Genomic DNA, 19,453 nt, shown 5'->3' with positions numbered 1-19,453 from the left:
GGCCCTGGTCCTGACACGGCGCCGCGCCCGTGACCGCGGGTCCCCGAGACAGGCTCCCCCGCCACCAGCGCCCGCCGGCTCGGTCCCCGCTCCCGGGCGCTCCGCCTCTGCGCCCCTCCGCACGCGACCCACGTCCCGCGCTAGACCCACGTCCCACCCGGACCACTTACCTCTGGCGGCCGACCTCCGCGAGATCTACCCCCAGGCCCCTCCCCCAGGCCTGGGGGCCGCCCCTCAAGGCCGCGCGCCCAACCGTCAGCGCCCGCGCCACAGCGCGCCACATGCTCCCCAGCCAATCGCGCGCCGGCCGCGCGGACGTCACGATAGCGCGAGGGCGTGGGCAGGGTCCCGACGCCGAGGTTCGGGGGCTCCCGGTGCCCTCTGAGCCGCGCTGTGGTTAGCGCGGAGCCCCGCGGAGCGCTTTTAAGGAGGGAGCCCGGCGACAGAGGGGAGGCACGCGGCTCGGACCATACCCACCCTTCCGCGCGCCGGAGGCGCCGGGCAGCGTGCCCGCGCACTTCCGGGTCCTCGGGCGCTCGAGTTCTGACAGGTCGTGACGTGTGTGCGCGGGGCCCTCTGCGCAGTTAGCCTCCGGGCAGGGGTGGGGGGATGGGTCCGAGCTCGGGTGCCCTCCGCGCGGCGGGCGGGACGAGCACCGCTGGGGCCGCGCCAAGCGTGCCCTCGCTCCGGAGGCCGCGGACGCACGCCCGCGCCGCTCTCCCGGCAAGCGGACGCCCGCTCGGGCCGCCCCCGCCCCCACGTCCGCCTCACCTCACACCCGCACGTCACACCCACTCAAAATATTAAGTACTACGTGTTTTTCACGTGTTCACTAAGAAACTTCATTTATCTGTTAAAATTCCGAAGTCACTGAATTTGTTCTCAGGTCACAGTCATCCGTGTCTTCCGACAGGTTGACTGGACTGTGGCTGCACGCGCGGTGTCTCCAGGGCACACGGGGGCTTCGGGCCGTTTTACGTGTCCGTTTTAGCGCGTCCACGCGGGCCACGCTCCGCCGTCCTGCGCCCGTGAGGAGCGCGGCTCCGCGGCGCGGGCTCTCCGGACGCCCGAGTCTCAGGCCCGACCGACAGCGGAGTGCGCGGCTGCGTCCCGCGTCCCGGCCCGCCGCAGCGACAGGCGGCGACTCCCTTTGGCTCGGCTCAGGATCCGGGGTCCCGGGATCCAGCCCGCATCTGGCGCCCTGCTCGGCTGGGGGGCCTGCTCCCCCTCCCCCACTCCCCCTGCTGGTGCTCCCTTTCTCGCTGTCTCTCTGGCAAATAAATAAAATCTTATAAAAATTTTTAATAATGTGGGGGCGCCTGGGCGGCTCAGTGGGTTAAAGCCTCTGCCTTCAGCTCAGGTCATGATCTCAGGGTCCTGGGATCGAGTCCCGCATCGGGCTCTCTGCTCAGCGGGGAGCCTGCTTCCCCGTCTCTGTCTCTGCCTGCCTCTCTGCCTACTTGTGATCTGTCTTGTCAAATAAATAAATAAAAATTAAAAAAAAAATGAATTGGGCAAAAGACTAATAAAGTATATTAAATTTTTTTTAATAATAATAAGTTAAGGTATTTGTGAATTCACTTAGACACGCTGCGTGTAAGTACAAGTAACACCAGTACGTGCTCTGCAAACATCACAAGAGGCTCAAGGAGATGCTTCGGTTCTGCACACGTCGCTTCTGTCCGCGGAGAAGGCCGCTGTCACCTGTCGTACTGGACCCAGTCTATGAAGAAACTCTTACCTCCCACACACATGCTGGAAAATTGGCAAGTAACTGTTTTACCAGCCTTTTCAGATGACCCAGCTGATTTTTGTTTGATAAGAACCAGTCCACTGCCAAGTCCTTCCAACCGGCAGAGTGACCTTCCCCCAGGGACTCAGCGGCCTCCCTGTGAGTACTTTGCTAAGGGCAAAAGTCAGACTTTGCCCAACCCCCAGGATCCTGCAAGTACTTTAACACATAAAAATTAGAAATTTCCTTCATCCCTGACTCCACCAAGAAACATGTTGGCCATCCATTCCCCCCACCCCCAAGGCGTATGGCCCACCAATGGACACCTGCGGTCTCACAGCTGAGATCTCCCTGGACAGCAGTAGCACTTCCCAGCAAGAGCGAGCCCCTCAACGTCCCGGAAACCCTGCTTCCCATATTCCTTAGAGACCCCCATCCGTAAGCCCCTCCCCAGCGGGCGGTGTGTGAACCGGGTGCAGCTCTTCCTGCCCCTGGGTCCTACCCTGTGCTTTCAGAAAACCACCTTTTCCCACCCGAGAACTCCTTCTTGGCTGTGGGCTTCAAACTTAATGTCTCCTACATCAAAACCGCGTCAGTGAACATCTTAGGCCGCTACAGGAACACTCACTGCTTGGGACCGAAACTTTGCCTATTTTCTCATGCCTGATATTGCAATACTGAGTCACTCGGAAAATACTAGTTCACTGGATTAAGCAAATCTTGCAAATGTTGACACATGTCGTTCTTCAGTATCAATCACCTTATTAACACTAGGACTGATTTCATCAGAAAGGCCTGTGGCGCCTGGGTGGCTCAGCTAGTTAAGTGTCCGCCTTCAGCTCAGGTCATGATCCCAGGGTCCCGGGAGCTCCTCCCCCCTGCCTGGGGCTCCCCAGGCCTGTGTACGCACAGGCCACATCTCTTTCCCTCAAATAAATAAATAAAAAATCTTAAAAAAAAAAAAAAAAAGGAAAAGTCTTTCAAGCATTGGGACACCGTCAAGGCCTGGGTGGACAGGGAGGGCGCTGGCCAGTCTACTCCGCTGGAGTCCCCTCTGCGTCCCGTGGCTTCCGGCTGGCTTAGGAGCCGGCCGGCCCCACCCCCGAGTTGCTCTCCTGCCCGTGGAGTCCCGGGCCCTGCTACTGGATTCGGGGTGACCGAGGATCCTCTTCTGTCTTTCTCCGGAATCTCGGACGTCTGCCGAACTCCCTTCCTCACATAACTGAAACTGCGTGTGACTCTCCTGCGCATCTGTCCCCTGTCGCTGTCACCGCCCGCCCGCCGGAACCCCGAAGCGGAGAGGCGGCTCCGGTGCCCGCCGCGACTCCGGGAGTCTGGAGCCCCGCGTCTCCTCCGGAACGCCTCTGCCCGGCTGAGCCCCACCCGCGCGCGAACACTTCGGGATCGTGTCCCCTCGTTCCGCGGCTACCGGGTCCCCAGCTCCACCACGCTTGTTTCCCGCACGGCCGCGCCGCGACGGTCCTGGGAGCCAACGGCGGGCTGTGTCTTGGAGGCAGGAGCCCCGCGCGTCCGGAGCCGTCCCGCCGCTCGGCCCCCGCAGCTCGAGTCCCCGCCCGCAGAGCCGTCCGCGGCGCGGCCGTGGCTCTCGGAGGTCTCGGCCGGCCCGTCCCCCCAAGCCCGCGCGGACATCAGCCAGTCCCACCTTCCGCGGCGAGCAGCTGACACGAGTTCTTCTAGCCAATGGCGAGCGCAGGCTCCGGGGCGGGTGAGTCACCGCCGCCGCCGCGCTCCAGTATTAATAGCTCTGCCCCCACCGGGAGCCGCGCGGCCGGCAGCCTCCGCCGCAGCCCGCACCGTGCGGCCGCGGGGACTCGCAGGCCCGGACGCCCGCCAGCGGCGGCCCCGACCCGAGCCGATGGACGCGAACCTGGGGGGGTCGAGGACCCCCGCGCGAGCCCGCCACAGTGAGTACCGGGGGACGCGCCGGCGGGTCCGTGCGAGCGCCCGCGCCTCCCAGCCCACCGATCGGCCCTTCCGGGCTCACCTTCGGGCAAGCGCCGGCCCCGTGGGGCGAGGGCGGGCAGTCTCGGGCGCCCACGAGCGCCGCCGCACCCCCTAGCCCCGGGCCGCCCGCGCACTCGGGCCCCGCCAGCGCGACACGGGACTTCCGGCCGGGGCACAGGGCGGGGGAGGGACTTCCGCCGTCGCGGCGGAGACGGAGGCTGAGAACGGAACTTCCGGCGCGGGGCGGAGGTCGTGGCGGGACTTCCGGCGGCCTAGGCGCGAAGCGAGGCCGGAGCTTCCGGCAGCTCCGGAAGTGCGGGGCGTAGGGCTGCCGGGTCGAGGGGCCGCGTCCGGGCGGAGAGTCGGTGTCCTGCGTGTCCCGGTCCGTGCGGGCGCCGCGTGGTTGGGAACGGGCGGTCTGCGGCGCAGGGCCCGGTTGGCTTGAGGGGTCGGCGGGCACGGCGGCGGCAGGACAGGTGAGTGCCCGGCGGTCCTCTTCCTCCTCGGCGGGACAGCCCGAGGGCTGGGGACTGCGGCTCCGAGAGGGGCTGGGGGCGTGCCCCGCCCCCCACCCCGACCCGGCGTGCCGGGGTCTTTGCGGCGGGTGCAGGGCTGCGGTCGGCCGGGGGCGGGGGGCGGCGCCTCGTGCGGAGCCCCAGGCTACGTGCTGGGCCGGGGCTGCCGTGCCGGTGGGTCCGTGGAAGCCGACGAGCCTCCCGGGGGCGTCGGCAGGTCTCGTCTCCGCGCGGGCGGGCGCTCCGTCAGGGCAGGACGGGGCCTCCACGGCGTGACCTTACACGTGTCCTCCGAGCCGTGCGCCTCGGGGGCGGCCGGTGCCTCCGGAGTGCCTCTCCCCGCACGCTCGGCTCCCGGGCTGGGGGTCCGCGTGGCTTGCGCGGCGGGGCCCCCGGCAGTCGTGCGTGAGCCCGGCCGGCGGGGAGAGCGGCGGACCCCGGCCGCACCGCACAGCGGCTGCGCGACTTCTCCGAGCGCGTGCGGACCCCGAGAAGGTCGCGCTGGGCTGTGTGCGCCCCGCGTCCCTGCGAAGCCCTCGGCCCGGGGCCGCTCGGGGCGGGGGGCGCTGCCTTCCTCTCGTCCCAGCCCCCAGCCGGCTGACGGCTGGCCTCTCACTTGCACCCGGGGAGTCCGGGTGGTCCTCTTCCCGCCGCGCTGCCCGTCCCTTCGGGTGGACTCCGCCCGCGGCGCAGACCGGCGGCGCGAGCCTGCCGGCGCCCTCTCCCCGGTGCTGCGGGGCCGCTGGCCTTGCTGTCGCCGCGGCCGGCCATTCGCAGCGCCGCGCGGGAAGACAGCGCGTCCGAGGGGCTGCGCGGACCGGCGGCTGGGCAGTCACCTTGGACACCGTGACGGGCCCGGACGGATTCCACTGCGTGGTCATTGTGTGCGTCTGCTTAACGCTCGTGAGATTACGGGGTCAAGTGTTCTGTTCTTGCTAAAAAAATGTTTCAGAGGCCCGCTGGTGTGAGATTGTGAGTAATGTTTGTATATGGGGGCACGCGCGGCACAGGAGTTGTGCGGGGTACTTCGCATTAAAGCTCCTCCTGCGAATGTGGGATGAGGGGTTGGGCTTTTGGAGGGAACTGTTTGTAATTCCTTGAAAATAATGTTTTTAAAAAGCAGTAGGGTTTTTTTTTTTTTCATGAACCTGTTTAATGGGATCTGCCCTGTAATAGTGGGTTAGTATGAATATTTTTAAGAAATGTAATTATTTTTTGGAATTTCAGGTATTTGTTTTTGATTGTATTTAGGTAAAATGGCACAGCTTTTAACATTGATTACAGTAGATTACTTTTAGAGTAAAGACTTTTTTCCACTTTACAGTTCTGTTCTTTTTTTTTTTTTTCCTGCTCCCTGCCCCTTCAGGGTCCCCCCTTTTTTTCTTCCCTTTACAGTCTTTTTTTTTTTTTTTTTGAGATTTTATTTACTTATTTGACAGAGAGAGCAAGCACAAGTAGGAGGAGCAGTGGCAGTGGGAGAGGGAGAACTAGGCTCCTTGCTGAGCAGGGAGCCTGATGTGGGCTCGAGGCAGGACCCCGTGATGACCTGAGCTGAAGACTGACACATCGGCCACTGAGCCACCCAGGCGACCCTCCCCTCTGCAGTTCTGTGACTGAAGTGTTTGGCCTGTGGAAGATCTTGGGACGTGTTGGAGCTCCAGCAGGGACGTTAGAGCAGTAGTGGCTGATGTTACTGATGCATGTGAACCTCACACCACACCTTTGTCGTCGTTCTTCCAGCTCATCTGTCGCTGCATCACTGTCTAACGCTCTTCCCTCCGTATCTGGCTCGGAGCCCCTGCCGTATCAGTTCAGTCTTCCTTTTACAGACACCTGCGATTTCCTTGTTCCTCTCTGTGATTTCAACCTGAAAACACCCTACACTTTTCAAACATTTATATAGGATTTATCCTAATACTGATCCCTGCGGCGGTGAAGACCGTAGACCCTTCAGTTCTCCGGCCAACCAAGGCCTTGTCCACCCTGGGCGGACCGGTGTGGGAGGAAGTAGTGTTGGCACCAGGGCGGACTACTGGAGGAGGGAGAGGATGTGAACGACGAGGACAAGAGTAAGATTTTAAAGAAGGTTCGGGAAGAAAATTTTGTTGGAAAGATTAATGAATGAAAAGAAGAAATTGGAAAGAGGCTAGGAAAAGTAGAGGAACCCCCCACTCTAGTTTCGGAAGAATGGTGAATATCACTGAAGACATGAGTGGAAGAGGCAGAACTTGAGTTGGCCGCGTCGTCTTCAAGTATTAAGAACACAGCACATGGCACAGGCATTACAAGCCCATCACTGAAATGGCGCATCACAGAGCTTAGGTCTTAAGGGATAAAATTACCAAGGGTGAAAAATCTCCATTTAATGCGAGGTTTTGGACAACCAAAACCTGTTCCAGATTTATGAACTATGATTGTGTGAAGTGTACATATTTGGTTGGAAATCAATCAACATGAAAAGATTACGTGTATATGTACTGTGTGGTGAAATGACGAAAACAAGCAAAGCTCAGAACAACAGTATTTGGGGTTTGTGGGGAGGAGGGAGGTTGAAGACTCAGTGAAAGGCAGAGGGTGGAGATTTGTTTGTTAAAAGTTTTATTTATTTAAATAATCTTGACACCCCACCATGGGGCTTGAACTCATGACCCTGAGATCAAGAGTCACACACTCTTCCAACGTGAGCCAGCCAGGCACCACCAGAGGGTGACAGTTTTTGAAATTAGTTGTATAGAAGACTGCTTATTACTTTTTGGGGAAGATTTTATTTATTTATTTGACAGAGAGGCACAGTAAGAGAGGGAACAGAAGCAGGGGGAGTGGGAGAGGGAGAAGCAGGCTCCCTGCTGAGCAGGGGGCTTGATGCAGGCTCCATCCCAGGACCCTAGCTAGGACCATGACCTGAGCCGAAGGCAGATGCTTAATGACTGAGTCACCTAGGCACCCCAAGACTGCTTGTTTCTTAAGGTATAGTGTCTGGAAACCCAGTGGTACGATACTTAAGACAGAAAATCATTGATTCAAAACCTACAGCTTTGAGGGGTGCCTGGTTGGCTCAGTTGGTGGAGTGTGTGACTCTTGATCTTGGGGCTGTGAGTTCGAGCCCTGTGCGGGGTGCAGAGATTACTGAAAAAATGAAAAAACAAAACACCGAAAAACCTACAACTTTGAGGTAAAAGGAAGGTTGGTGTTGCAGTTTTTGCACTTTATATAACCAACTTGTGGAATCTTCAAAATACATTAACTTTCCAGCTTATACTTACCGGAATATTTCCACTGACATAAGTCTTCAGAGAGGACAGAAAAGACCTTTACTCATTTATTTACTTGATTGAAACATCTGCAGGTAAAGTCTCCTCTCTGTGGCTCTATTAGGACAGTTTCACAAGGTTTTGATATTTTCCTTTTTTACAAAATGTGACTTACAAACTGCCAGGTAACTGTGGTAGATTGTGTTAATGATTTGGCAATGGAGATGCTTTATGAGGTTATTAATTTAATCTGTGTAATCACTGAAAAAGAACTACTATGTCTACCTCCTTTTTATGAGGAATATAATTTCTGGGTAATGTTCCATTAAGTCATTTTGGTTTCTTGGCCAGATTTTTATGTGGCACAATTAAATAGTTCTAAATGTTTCCATTAAGAAAAAATTATTGAAATACTCTTAAGTGGGATCATATGAATTGTTTAACCAAGGTAGTTTTGTTATATTCAATTTGTCAAAGTTAATATCAATGTAATTTTTGTGTATATAAAATTCTGCCAATTATAGATTCTGCCATTGTTTGGCTTGTATCTTTATTTCAGTCATCTCTAATTTCTGTAGCTCTAAATTTTCAGACTGAAATGTCATTAAAAAATGTGTTCTTTAATTTTTCAGTCAGAAATAATTTTTCGGGGTGCCTGGGTGGCTCAGTCATTGGACATCTGCCTCCGGCTCGGGTCGTGATTCCAGGGTCCTGGGATTGGGCCCTGCGTCGGGCTCCCTGCTCAGCGGGGAGCCTGCTTCTCCCTCTCCCACTCCCCTGCTTGTGTTTCCTCTCTTGCTGTGTCTCTCTCTGTCAAATAAATAAAAAAAAAATCTTAAAAAAAAAATTTTTTTTTCCACTGGTGTGCGGGGGTGGTTAGGCTCCATTGGTTAGGCATCTGCCTTCCGCAGGGTTCGTGATCCCAGAGTCCGGGGATTGAGCCTCCAGCCCCGCATCTCTCCCTGCTTGTGCGCCTGCGCACGCTCTCTCTCTCTCTCTCTGTCAGATGAAGAAACAAAATTTTTTTTTTTTAAGATTTTATTTATTTATTTGACAGAGAGCACAAATCGGCAGAGAGGCAGGCAGAGAGAGAGGAGGAGAGGAGGAAGCAGGCTCCCCGCCGAGCAGAGAGCCCGATGTGGGGCTCGATCCCAGGACCCTGAGATCATGACCTGAGCCGAAGGCAGACGCTTAACCCACTGAGCCACCCAGGCGCCCCAAGAAACAAAAATCTTTAAAAAAATAATTTTTCGGGCGCCTGGGTGGCTCAGTGGGTTAAGCCGCTGCCTTCGGCTGGGGTCATGATCTCAGGGCCCTGGGATCGAGTCCCGCGTCAGGCTCTCTGCTCAGCAGGGAGCCTGCTCCCTCCTCTCTCTCCGCCTGCCTCTCTGTCTACTTGTGATCTCTCTGTCAAATAAATAAATAAAATCTTAAAAAAAAATAATTTTTCTATTTGCTATGAAAATGAAACAGGATTTAAGATTGACTTAGTTAATTGAGATGATTCTACTTTAAAAAAATAATTTTTCCATATGTCATTTGAGGGAGTTGTATTACATGTTTTGTTTTATTGTGTGTTATTTCTACCTGTAATGTTCATATAAGCTTTTTTTCCATCTTACTAAGAAGAGTAATATTTGGTAAGTCATAGAATTTGGAGGAATGATGGTGTAGACCTCTCCCAGATCTATAAATTTAGCCCAGTTCTCTTTTCCTCTCTAGACCTGTATGCCTCCTGCCTCTTCTGGATTTTAGATGTGCAGAGGCATTGCAGGCATGTTACCTTCAGTATTCAGTTCTTGCTTTCTTCTGCAAATCTGCTGCCTCAGTATCTCAATACCTCAGTAATTTGATGTCTTTTTCACCTATTTCTTATCCCAGAAGTGAGGGCTGTTCTTGACCCCTTTCTTCTGCACCACCTGCCCTCCCCACCCCAAGTCCATCCGTGTACTCCTCTGATCTTAAGGATCATCGTTAACTGCCTAGACTGCTCTAGTGACTTCCTAGCTTGCTTTCCCATTCGCAGGACTGTGACTTTTTCCTGTGTTTTCTACACAGCAGCACGAGTGATTTTTCATGCAAATCTAATGTCACTTATTGATGTAAACACCTTGAAAGGACTTCTTTTTTGTTTTAGGATACAATCTAAACATGAAAGACAGGTACCTCTCCCACTTGTACCATTCTCTCCATTGTTTGTTGTGCCTTAGCCACATTATCTCTTTGTTAGTACCTCTGGTAAAGTAGTTTCGTTCCCAGCTCAGGGAATTTGCACACGCTGTTCCTGCTGTTGGAATACCCACTCCCTCTCTCTCTTTCCGCATGCTTAACTCCTACTAGTCCTTCAGTCTCAGTTTAAATGTCAGTTTTTTGGAAAAACCTTGTAACTCTTTAGTTTGTATCTTGCCTTCTCATGATACTTGTATGTCTTTAAGACTAGTCACCATAGGGGCGCCTGGGTGGCTCAGTGGGTTAAGCCGCTGCCTTCGGCTCAGGTCAGGATCCCAGGGTCCTGGGATCCAGCCCCACACCGGGATCTCTGCTCAGCAGGGAGCCTGCTTCCCCCTGCCCCCACCGCCTGTTTCTCTGCCTACTTGTGATCTCCCGTCTGTCCAAAAAAAAAAAAAAGTCACCATAATTTGTAATTTCTGTAGTAAATTCTGAGATATTATGCAAGGTCTGTCTCACAACTCTAAATAACCTGAAAGTAGGGACCAAGTCTGTTTAGTTCACTGCAGTATTCCTGGTACCTAACGTGTTTATGAACTGAAGAGTACTGGTGCGTGACTTAAAAAAGGAAATGAATGCTGTTGCTGTCCCTGCTTTAACGATGACAAAATTAAGCTTTGGGAAGGTGGTTAAATGACTTGGCCGAGGTTATACAGCTGGTTGGTGTTAGATGTGTTTGTCCGTTCATTCACTTACACCATCAAATACTTTGGGATGTATTTATGTCAGGCCACCTGGTTGGCCCTACGAGAACAGTAGTGAGCCCAGATAATGTCCCAGGTGGGACATTGGTGGTGGTGTGGGGGAAACATTCATTAACTGAGTAAACCACAGATAAGACCTAAGTGGGCAGGTGCTGAGGGCCATGCGGTGCTGTGACTCGCAGTGGTCAGAGGAAGCTCTTTAGAGGAGGTAACGCTTAAGCCGAGGCTCCACTCAGCAGCAGTGAGGAGTCCCCCACCCAGGGTCAGGGGAGGCTGAGCTGAGAACCCGGACTTCCTTCTCCCCCTTTACGGTCTCCCTGGCAGAAACAAGAATTTGCTGGGGCATGGTCATTAGAGACCTGCTGTAACAGAAGACTTAAATCAGATCCTGGCCTGATAACATGAAACCCATAATGTTGAGGCTCAGTTGGAAATTATATGTCATGAAGAAGTGGGAAAATCTCCGTTTGAATGAGAAAAGACAACTGACAGCAGCACAGAGATGTTGCAGATGCTAGAATGATTCGACAGGGATTTGCAGGCAGCCAGAATGAGAGTATGTGGTAGTGAGCCATTAGTAATGTTTGATACAAATGAGAAAAAAAATGTCAGGGAGAAAACACAGGATATAAAGAAACACATGGAAATTTAGAGCTGAAGAGTGTAATTGAAACAAAAAACCCAGTGGATGGTGGGACAGCAGAATGGAGAGGGCAGAGGAAAGAATGAAGAAGCAGAGATTACTGAACTTGAACAGTGGAGAGAAAATAGACCGGAGGAAAGGGAACGGAGTATCGGGGGCCTGTGGGACTTTGACAAAAACCTGTTGTTCTTGTTACAATCCCAGAAAGGGGAGAAAGACAGTGGGTCTGAAAACACATTTGAATAAATACTGGCTGAATATTTCCTAAATTTGGGAAGCTATAAACTTAGCAGAATCAAGAAGCTTTATGAAACTCAGACGAGAGAAACTCCTAGAAATCCATGCTAAGACACATCGCAGTCAAACTTCTGAGAACTAAAGAAACAGCAATGAGAGAGAAGTGCTACTTTTCCGGGAGTGGACAGACGAGTTGACAGTGGATTTGCCATCAGTGACCATAGAGGCCACTAGGACGTGGCATATTTTTCAAGTGCAAGAGGAAAAGACCTGCCAGCTCAGGGTTCTGTATCAAGTGCAAACATCCTTCACGTGATCTCTCGGCGGCCCCAGATCTGCCCAAAGAGAACAGCTGGAGGAAGGTTGCTCGACACCCCGGGAACGCGGGAAGCCACGCGGGCACAGCGGGAAGGAAGCACGGACGGCGGCGAGAGCAGACTTGCCGGTGCACACGGCAGGTTCCCCTCACGGCTGAGGGTTGAAGCTCTGGACGTTCTCTTGGGGTGTGTGGAGGAAGTGTCTCACGTGACCATTACGAGTGGGGGTGTAAGGAGACGGGAGGGCAGGTTTCTGTTCGTTACCGTGAACTCGTGCAGTGTTGATCATCGGACCGATAGCTGTGAAAACCTAATGCCTGCAACAGTCACTGAAAGTCGTACAGAAGAGGTGACCTCAGAAACGACACCATACGTCAGAATGGAATGCCGAGACCTGTTGAAGTAACCCGCAGGAAGGCAGAAACAAAACAAAAAACAAAATGAGGGAACAGAGGTTGACTTGTATACTAGGAACAAGTGGGGTTTACTTGTGCATGCAAATTTGGAATGTTGTTCGAAAATCATCTGTGTAATTGGTGTGTTAACAGGGTAAAGAAAAGCCGCACCGTTAAGTGATGCAGAAAAAAACTTGACAAAATTCAGCACATTAGTGAGACTCTCAGGAGTGGGGAGTCTTCTCATCGCAGCAGTTGACCTACAGCTAGCCTCATAGTTAACGGTCAGAAACCGTTTTTTTAACCTAGAGATCAAAACAAAACAGGGATGTTTATTGTCACTATTTACAACACAATACTAGAATTTCTAAGCCAGAAGGAAAGGAAATAAAGGCGTACAGATCAGAAAGGAAGAAATGAAACTTTTTTTTTTTGATGACATTAGTCTACATAAAAAATGCCAAAAAATGAATAAAAATCTAGAACTAATAAATGACTTCAACAACAGTGTGGGATACTAGCAATTAACACAAAATGGTAATAAAAATACAATATTGTTTAACATCACTCAGAAAGTAACAGCACAAGTTTCCGTGTGAATCGAAAAGTCACATGTAGGACTTCTTCGTGGAAATCTACAGAACTGAGGGAAGAAGAAATGATCTAAATAAACTGAGACGTACGCTGTATTCATAGGTTGGAACGCTCAGCATGATAAGGGTGCCACTTCTCTCCAAATCGATGAACGGATTACACACAATTCCTTTAAAATTTCATGAAGATTTTTATTTTTGTAGGTATGGGAAAGATTATTCCAAATTTATGTGGATAGGCAAAGGAACTAGAATAGTTAAGACAATTTTAAAAAAGATTTCAGTGATAGGAATCGCTCATGATTTCAAGACCACACGGTAGTCCAGACTGTTTCATTGGCAGGGCACCTGGCCGGCTCAGTTGGAAGAGCATCCGGCTCTTGATCTTGGGGGCATGAGTTCAAGCCCCACGTTCATTATAGAGATTACTTAACTAAAACTGAAAAAAAAAATACTGTATTGTTTGGAGAGAGAGAGAGATACATAGATCAGGTGAACAGAAGAGAGAACCAAGAAATAATCTCACCTAAATATAGCCAGTGGATTTTTGACCAAGATGCCAAACTTTCTCAACTCAGCGTGGGATGGGTAGCTTTCAACATGTGATGCTGCAATAATCGGATATCCTCAGCAAAGAATGAAACAAGAAAACCCCAAACAAAAATACCCTGGGATCTAAACTTCACGCCTTAATACAAACACCAACCGAAAGGAGCTCATAAATTTAAATATAATGTATAAAACTACAATTTTAAAAGAAAACAACATTTTTAGGAGCTAGAATTGATAAAAAGTTCTTAGACATGACTCTGAAAGTATGATCTGTAGGAGAAAGATAATCGATCAGTGGGATTTCATTAAAATTTTAAAAGTTGTTTTGTGAAAAACCCTGTTAGGATAAAAGACTGGGGGAAACTTGGTAACCCACTCAGCTGACATGTACCTCGTGAAGGCTGTACGGAGAACTTCCAGATCTCAGCAGTAAAAACCCAGAGTCCTGTCAGAAGCTGGACAGAAGATGCGAGGAGACGTTTTCCTGACAGTACACGGGAAGATGTGCAGGGTCACCAGCCACCAGAGAAGTGTGTGCAAAGACTGTAACAAGATACTGCATGTCGGTCAGGGCCGCTGGAACTGAGCACAGGGAACGCTCCCTATGAGTCGGTGGAGAGCAGAATCCCGTCGCTGATGGGAACAGAAGACGTTACAGCTGTTGTGGAGAAGGGTTTGGCGATTAGTGTTTTCCGTGTTGCCTAAAGTTATAGTATTTTAGACACAGTGAGCTAAATAAATCACTAAAAGTGATTTTACCTGTTTAACTTTTTTTTTTTTTTAACGTGGCTCTAGAAAATTTGCCATGTTGTGTGTGGCTTGCATTGTGTTTCTCTTGGGACAGCATTGTTCCAGGATCTGTGATCTAGAATGTGTGCTTAGAATTGGTTCTCGGGGGAGTAGACTGAGGCTGGGGAAAGTTGTTTAAGGGAGACTTGTTCTTTAAGCCTGGCTTTGCCATTTGGTTTTTCAAAACTTGTTAATCAAATTTGATAAAAAGTTACCTGTTTGATGAAGGCTGGGGTGTTTCTCTTAAGAAAGGTTAATTTGTCACTTTCTAAATTAAATAGTAAATACTGCCATAGTGAAGAAGTTTGGAATTGAAAGTAATTGTCGTCTGCTTTTCCTTCATTTCAGTTTGCCAGATCAGAAATTAAGTTTCCCTGCTTTTGTTTAGCTTACTGCAGGAACGACCGGGAAATCACCTTCTAGAAGTAATGCCCACAGAAAGCGGGAGTTGCTCTACTGCTCGCCAAGCAAAACAGAAACGCAAATCTCACAGCCTTTCCATACGAAGGACCAACAGCTCGGAGCAGGAGAGGACGGGTCTGCCGAGAGAGATGCTAGAAGGACAGGTGAGCTCGTGTTGACTGTGTTTGTAACGTTCCAGAAGTCGCCACATACACGCAGGTCTCCAAAGTGGAGAAGAAGAGTGGGTTACTGAGACTAAACATAACCAGACCAGCCCCTTCTTCCCTTAACAACCGATTAAAACGACTGTCACATGTAATGCCTACACAGAGACGCGTGGCTGGCTAGTGTGACTAAGGAATTTTTTAAATTTTAATTAATTTACATTTAAATTTAAATAGCTACATGTGGCTACTGGCTACCGAATGGGACAGTGCAGGCAAACAGTCTAGGACACGTTTTTTTATTAGATTTATTTACATTTCTAGTGGAAGTCCCACACTCTCCTTTGCTAGCATCTGCTGGAGTTGACTCCCATTTGAGGTCAACTTGTCCTTTGCTTGGCCTTCTGAACGCCCCTCCTCCATTGTGATGTAGGACAAGTAGGTGAGCGTGTCTCGGGGTAACCCTTCCTCAGGGTCACTCAGAGGCCTGCAGGCTCAACGGCCTGGCCACCACGCTGCCCCGAGGGCCCTCGTCTTTGTACTTAGCATTTTCTAGCCTCCTTGCCGAGAGGCGTCCCTGGATGGCGGGTGTGAGGTGCTCCGGCTGGTTCAGCCTCAGGAAGACCGCAGCAGTGGTGTGCGGTGCGAGCCGCTCACATGGTAGGTGGGGGTGGAGGGATCTGAGAGTCCACGTGGCCGGCTCCCAGTGGACTCGCTTTCCAGACAAGGTGACGGTAATTTGCTGGGGAGCAGTGTCCTGCCACACGCAGGTGGTGTGAACGAGCAGTGGTGGTCACTGCCCCCGGCTCAGACTCAGGACTGTGGCGTCGAGGAAGGGGATGCTTGGCGCAGGGACGCGAGACCTGCCGGAGCCCGGCCGCATCTGTGTGCGCACCAGGCGCTGACCGGCCTGCCGCGCCTGGGACGTGCTGATGGGACGGAGCGCACGTGGGTTTTAAAGCTTTGCTGAAATCCTGGCTTTTCTGTCCTGAGCTTTCTGAAGTGGTACCCAGAGCTCAGCACCGCTGCGCCAGGGTCTGTGAACCGGGACGGTCCCCGGAGCCCGGCCCAGAGTGCTCCCATGTGGCTCCCTCCACCTTCCTGGGGGAGAAGGTCTCGTTTCACCGCACATTTTGCTTCCTGATTGTCAAGTGAGGCTCTTGCCGACGTCCCAGTTTTGTCTCCAGTTCCCGTGACATCCTGCATTTACTGCTTCAGTAAATGTGCTCTTTCAGTTACTGAGTAGTCAGGATCCGGAAGCACTGTGGGTGCAGGTCAGTAGGCATGGATGCAGTAAGAGGGGTTTGGCCTCCCTGGAGGACGCACGAAGGCTTCTCCCCAAGTGCCCCGTGCAAGGGGGACTGGCTGGACCAGGATGCAGGAGGAACATGGCACAGAGAGGGAAGAGAATATGCGAAGGTCATGAAGCAAGGTGGATAGTGTGGTAGATGTTCATTGTGATGGTTTATTTTCCTTTTCCTTTTTTTTCCCCTAAGATTTTATTTATTTATTTGACAGAGAGAGATCACAAGTAGGCAGAGAGTCAGGCAGAGAAAGAGGAGGAAACAGGCTCCCCGCTGAGCAGAGAGCCCGATGTGGGGCTCGATCCCAGGACCCTGAGATCATGACCTGAGCCGAAGGCAGAGGCTTACCCCACTGAGCCACCCGGGCGCCTCTAGAATATAGCTTATTAAAATTAACTTACAGTATTGTATGGTGGAACTTAAGAGACTATGTGTAATAAAACCTCGTTTATGGGAACTGTCTTCCTTCTCTACAGATCTGGAAGTTTGCGAATGAGGTAGGCTTATTCCCTCCCTTGTTAAAGGAAAAATGTTTTGAAGAAATGTTTTTTTTGAATTCCATATTGGGCTGGGTGACCATTTTTATCATTGGGTTGTAGTTTTCGTCTGTAGTCTGTGTAGATGTGAAACTAAGTTCTTAAGCATTTTTTGTGTAAGAAATAAGAATTTAAGACCTTCACTTTGGAAAAGAGTTTCTTACTCATTTTAAACAGAATCTTCCTTTTTTTCAGGATTCTAAGCTGCCTTCCTCGGTTCGCAGTACACTTCTGGAACTGTTTGGTCAAATAGAGAGAGAGTTTGAGAACCTTTATATTGAGAACTTAGAACGTGAGTATCTGCTGTCTTCATAAACTTCTGTGAGATGTCTGGGTAGACATTCGTCACTGTGTCTGTTTCCTCCTCCTCTTGCCACTTGCGGTCCCTTAGGATAATGCAAATTTATGACATTACAACTCCCTAGTCAGAAGTCTGTGGCTGTGTCACCAGGCTCAAATCATGGTGTCGGAAGGACTGTGCCCCTCTGAAGGTGTGAGAGGGAAGTCTGTCCTCCGCTTGTTTCATTGTGGCAGATTTCGGTCCTCGGCAGTGTGAGGACAGAGGTCGCCATCTTCCTGTTGGCATTCCCAGTGTCTAGAGCCTGCCTCACTCTTCACCTTGAAGCCCTTCCGCTCCTGCCTCCAAAGCCATCAGCAGCGGGCAGAGTCCTCCTAGTGCATCCCTGAGCCATTTCTAAGGACATGAGGGAAGGATGGGTCATCGGGTCATGCAGGGTGACATCCTCATCAAAGATCCCTTACTTTAGTCACACCTGCAAGGCCCCTTTTGCCATGGAGGCCACATGCTCACAGGTTGCTTTTGGGACGGGTCGTATTCTGCTGACTTGCCCATTCAAACTGATTTTATGAAAAATAAATGCATCTTATAAACACTTCTACAGAGAGTTTATCGTAAATTGAGAAAATGTTGATTCGTGTGTCTCTTTAAAATAGACTGTATTTTGAGAACTTCCTAAAATGTATTAGCTGTTTGACTTACTAAAGGTAAATCAAAAGAATTTTTAAATTAGCTTAGCTTTAGGGGCACCTGTGTGGCTCAGTTGTTAAGCATCTGCCTTCGGCTCAGGTCATGATCCTGGGGTCCCCAGATTGAGCCCCGCATCGGGCTCCCTGCTCGGTGGGAAGCCTGCTTCTCCCTCCCACTTCCCCTGCTTGTGCTCCTTCTCTTGCTGTGTTCTCCCTGTCAACTAAATAAGTAAAATCTTCAAAAAAGAATTAGCTTAGTTTCTCCTTTTAAGTTTATTTTAGAAGGAATGCCTTCCATTACTTAAAGAATCAAGCAGCATTGGGGCTCCTGGCTGGCTCCTTTAATGGAGCGTCTGGCTCTTGATATTGGGGTCATGAGTTTGAGCCCCACATTGGGTAGAGGTTGTTAAAACAAAAAAAACAAAACAAAACAAAACAAAAAAAACCCCAGTATATAAAGATAACTACTATTACCCTTGCCTGTTGACCTATTCTGTTCTGCAAAGGAAAACATTTTCTGCATTTTTTGCTTTTAGTTCTTTATTTCTGTAAACTTAGTCCACTTTTACTTTTGGCTAGTCCACTTTAGGCCACGTGCACTCATGCTTCCCTGTGAAACGTCAGGAAATAAGCCTGTCCCTTACCCACTTGTCTCTCCGTTACTTTGCAGTGTCTGTTCTTTCCATAGAGTTTGTGTTGATAAAACCTGTGTTATGCGCATGTAACTACTATCTGGTCTTCATACTTTATGCTGTGATTTCAGAAATTGACCAACAAACAGCATTTCTATTAAAATTCTTTTCTCTATTAATATATAATGTGTTATTAAAATATCTTTTACTCGAACTGAGTGGTGTTGAGTAAATAATGAAAAGAATGTAATCCTGTGTCATTTAAACTTTTCTAGTGGACCATTTAATGTTCTGTTTTTGAATTCTCCTTATAAGTCCATCTTGGAAATTTACAGAGAGAGAAATTATTCGAAGTTTTTTTTTTTTTTTTTAATAATTTTCCTTTTTAAAGTTTTTTTTTTTCCTTAAGATTTTATTTATTTATTTGACAGAGATCACAAGTAGGCAGAGAAGCAGGCAGAGAGAGAGAGGAGGAAGCAGGCTCCCCGCTGAGCAGAGAGCCCGATGCGGGGCTCGATCCCAGGACCCTGGGATCATGACCTGAGCCGAAGGCAGAGGCTTTAACCCACTGAGCCACCCAGGCGCCCCTATTCGAAGTTTTTATAAAGTAAAACTTAGGTACTGTGTACTGCTTTTGATCTTAGGGCTTTTCTTTTTTTTTTTAAAGTATCAGTTGTAATGACCCAAGTGCTATTGAGTTTCTTTTGTGATCTAAGGCCTTATGTTTTATGAATTCATGCAGTTTGTTCAAGAAAAACAATAGAATTACAGGGGTGCCTGGGTGGCTCAGTCGGTTGTGTCCGACTTTTGATCTCAGCTCAGGATCATAAATTCAAGCCCTTTGTTGGTCTCCGTGGAGCCTACTGAAAAAAAAAATAAACAAAAACCAAAAAAAAACTACAGGGTTATCAGTGACTAATGCCGGAGGAACTTGGAGTGTCTACGGTCTCGTGCTGACTGTCTGGATGGCTTCCTGTGATCTGACGACAGTCAGCGTTCAGTGGATTTGCTCTGAGCCTTTGCCCTCAGCCTCCCTGTCGCCTGACCCAGCCCCTTGGTCTCACTGGAGGTCGCGTAGACAGTGGAGCATGCTGGGAGGTGGCTTGACATAGTGGCAGGTGCATGACCAGGTCACGGCCCTGCTGCCTTGCTGCAGTGGCTCGTGTCCTTGGCCGAGTCCCTTCCCCAGATGTCACTCCTCATCCCGCGGTCTCACAGTCCTGTTCCAGAGGGCTCGGTGCTGAGAAGGGCACTGGTATGAGCGTGTCTGCTGATCATCCCCTCGATGACTCACGTCCTCCCTGTGCCTGCCTTCCCTGGGGTTCTGCACTTGTAGTCGTGGGTGTGAATTCCCCCTGAATTGTTCATCTTGGTTACATGTCCTCCGTATCTGGCGCCTCAACAGCGAAGGCTGCATGTTGTTATGGCCTGTGTTTTCCCCCAGTTTCCGTGTTCTCAGCTAGACTAAACATTTCGCTGAATTTTGGACAGTATCAGAAAAATGTT

At 50.6% G+C, this 19,453-nt stretch overlaps 1 protein-coding gene across 5 annotated transcripts in view; it reads left to right on the top strand.

Moving 5' to 3' along the window:
- The first annotated feature begins 3,523 nt into the window (after positions 1-3,523).
- The window catches only part of WDR37 (WD repeat domain 37), a 47,517-nt gene continuing 31,587 nt past the window's right edge, over positions 3,524-19,453 (top strand). For 3 of the 5 annotated variants that reach the window (XM_032881684.1, XM_032881683.1, XM_032881680.1), the window contains exons 1-3: positions 4,046-4,079; positions 14,311-14,488; positions 16,524-16,620. In XM_032881684.1, coding sequence (XP_032737575.1) covers positions 14,351-14,488; positions 16,524-16,620 — 235 coding nt within the window. In that variant the 5' untranslated portion in view covers positions 4,046-4,079; positions 14,311-14,350. Of the gene's footprint in view, positions 3,658-4,045; positions 4,174-14,310; positions 14,489-16,523; positions 16,621-19,453 lie in introns of those variants that run through there. The other 2 variants (XM_032881681.1, XM_032881682.1) reach the window with 2 other exon arrangements.

The sequence above is a fragment of the Lontra canadensis genome, unplaced genomic scaffold (genome assembly GCF_010015895.1).
Source record: "Lontra canadensis isolate GAN:19392208 unplaced genomic scaffold, GSC_riverotter_1.0 scaffold76, whole genome shotgun sequence".
Lineage (NCBI taxonomy): Eukaryota > Metazoa > Chordata > Mammalia > Carnivora > Mustelidae > Lontra > Lontra canadensis.
This window is presented reverse-complemented; position numbering and strand designations above follow the sequence as displayed.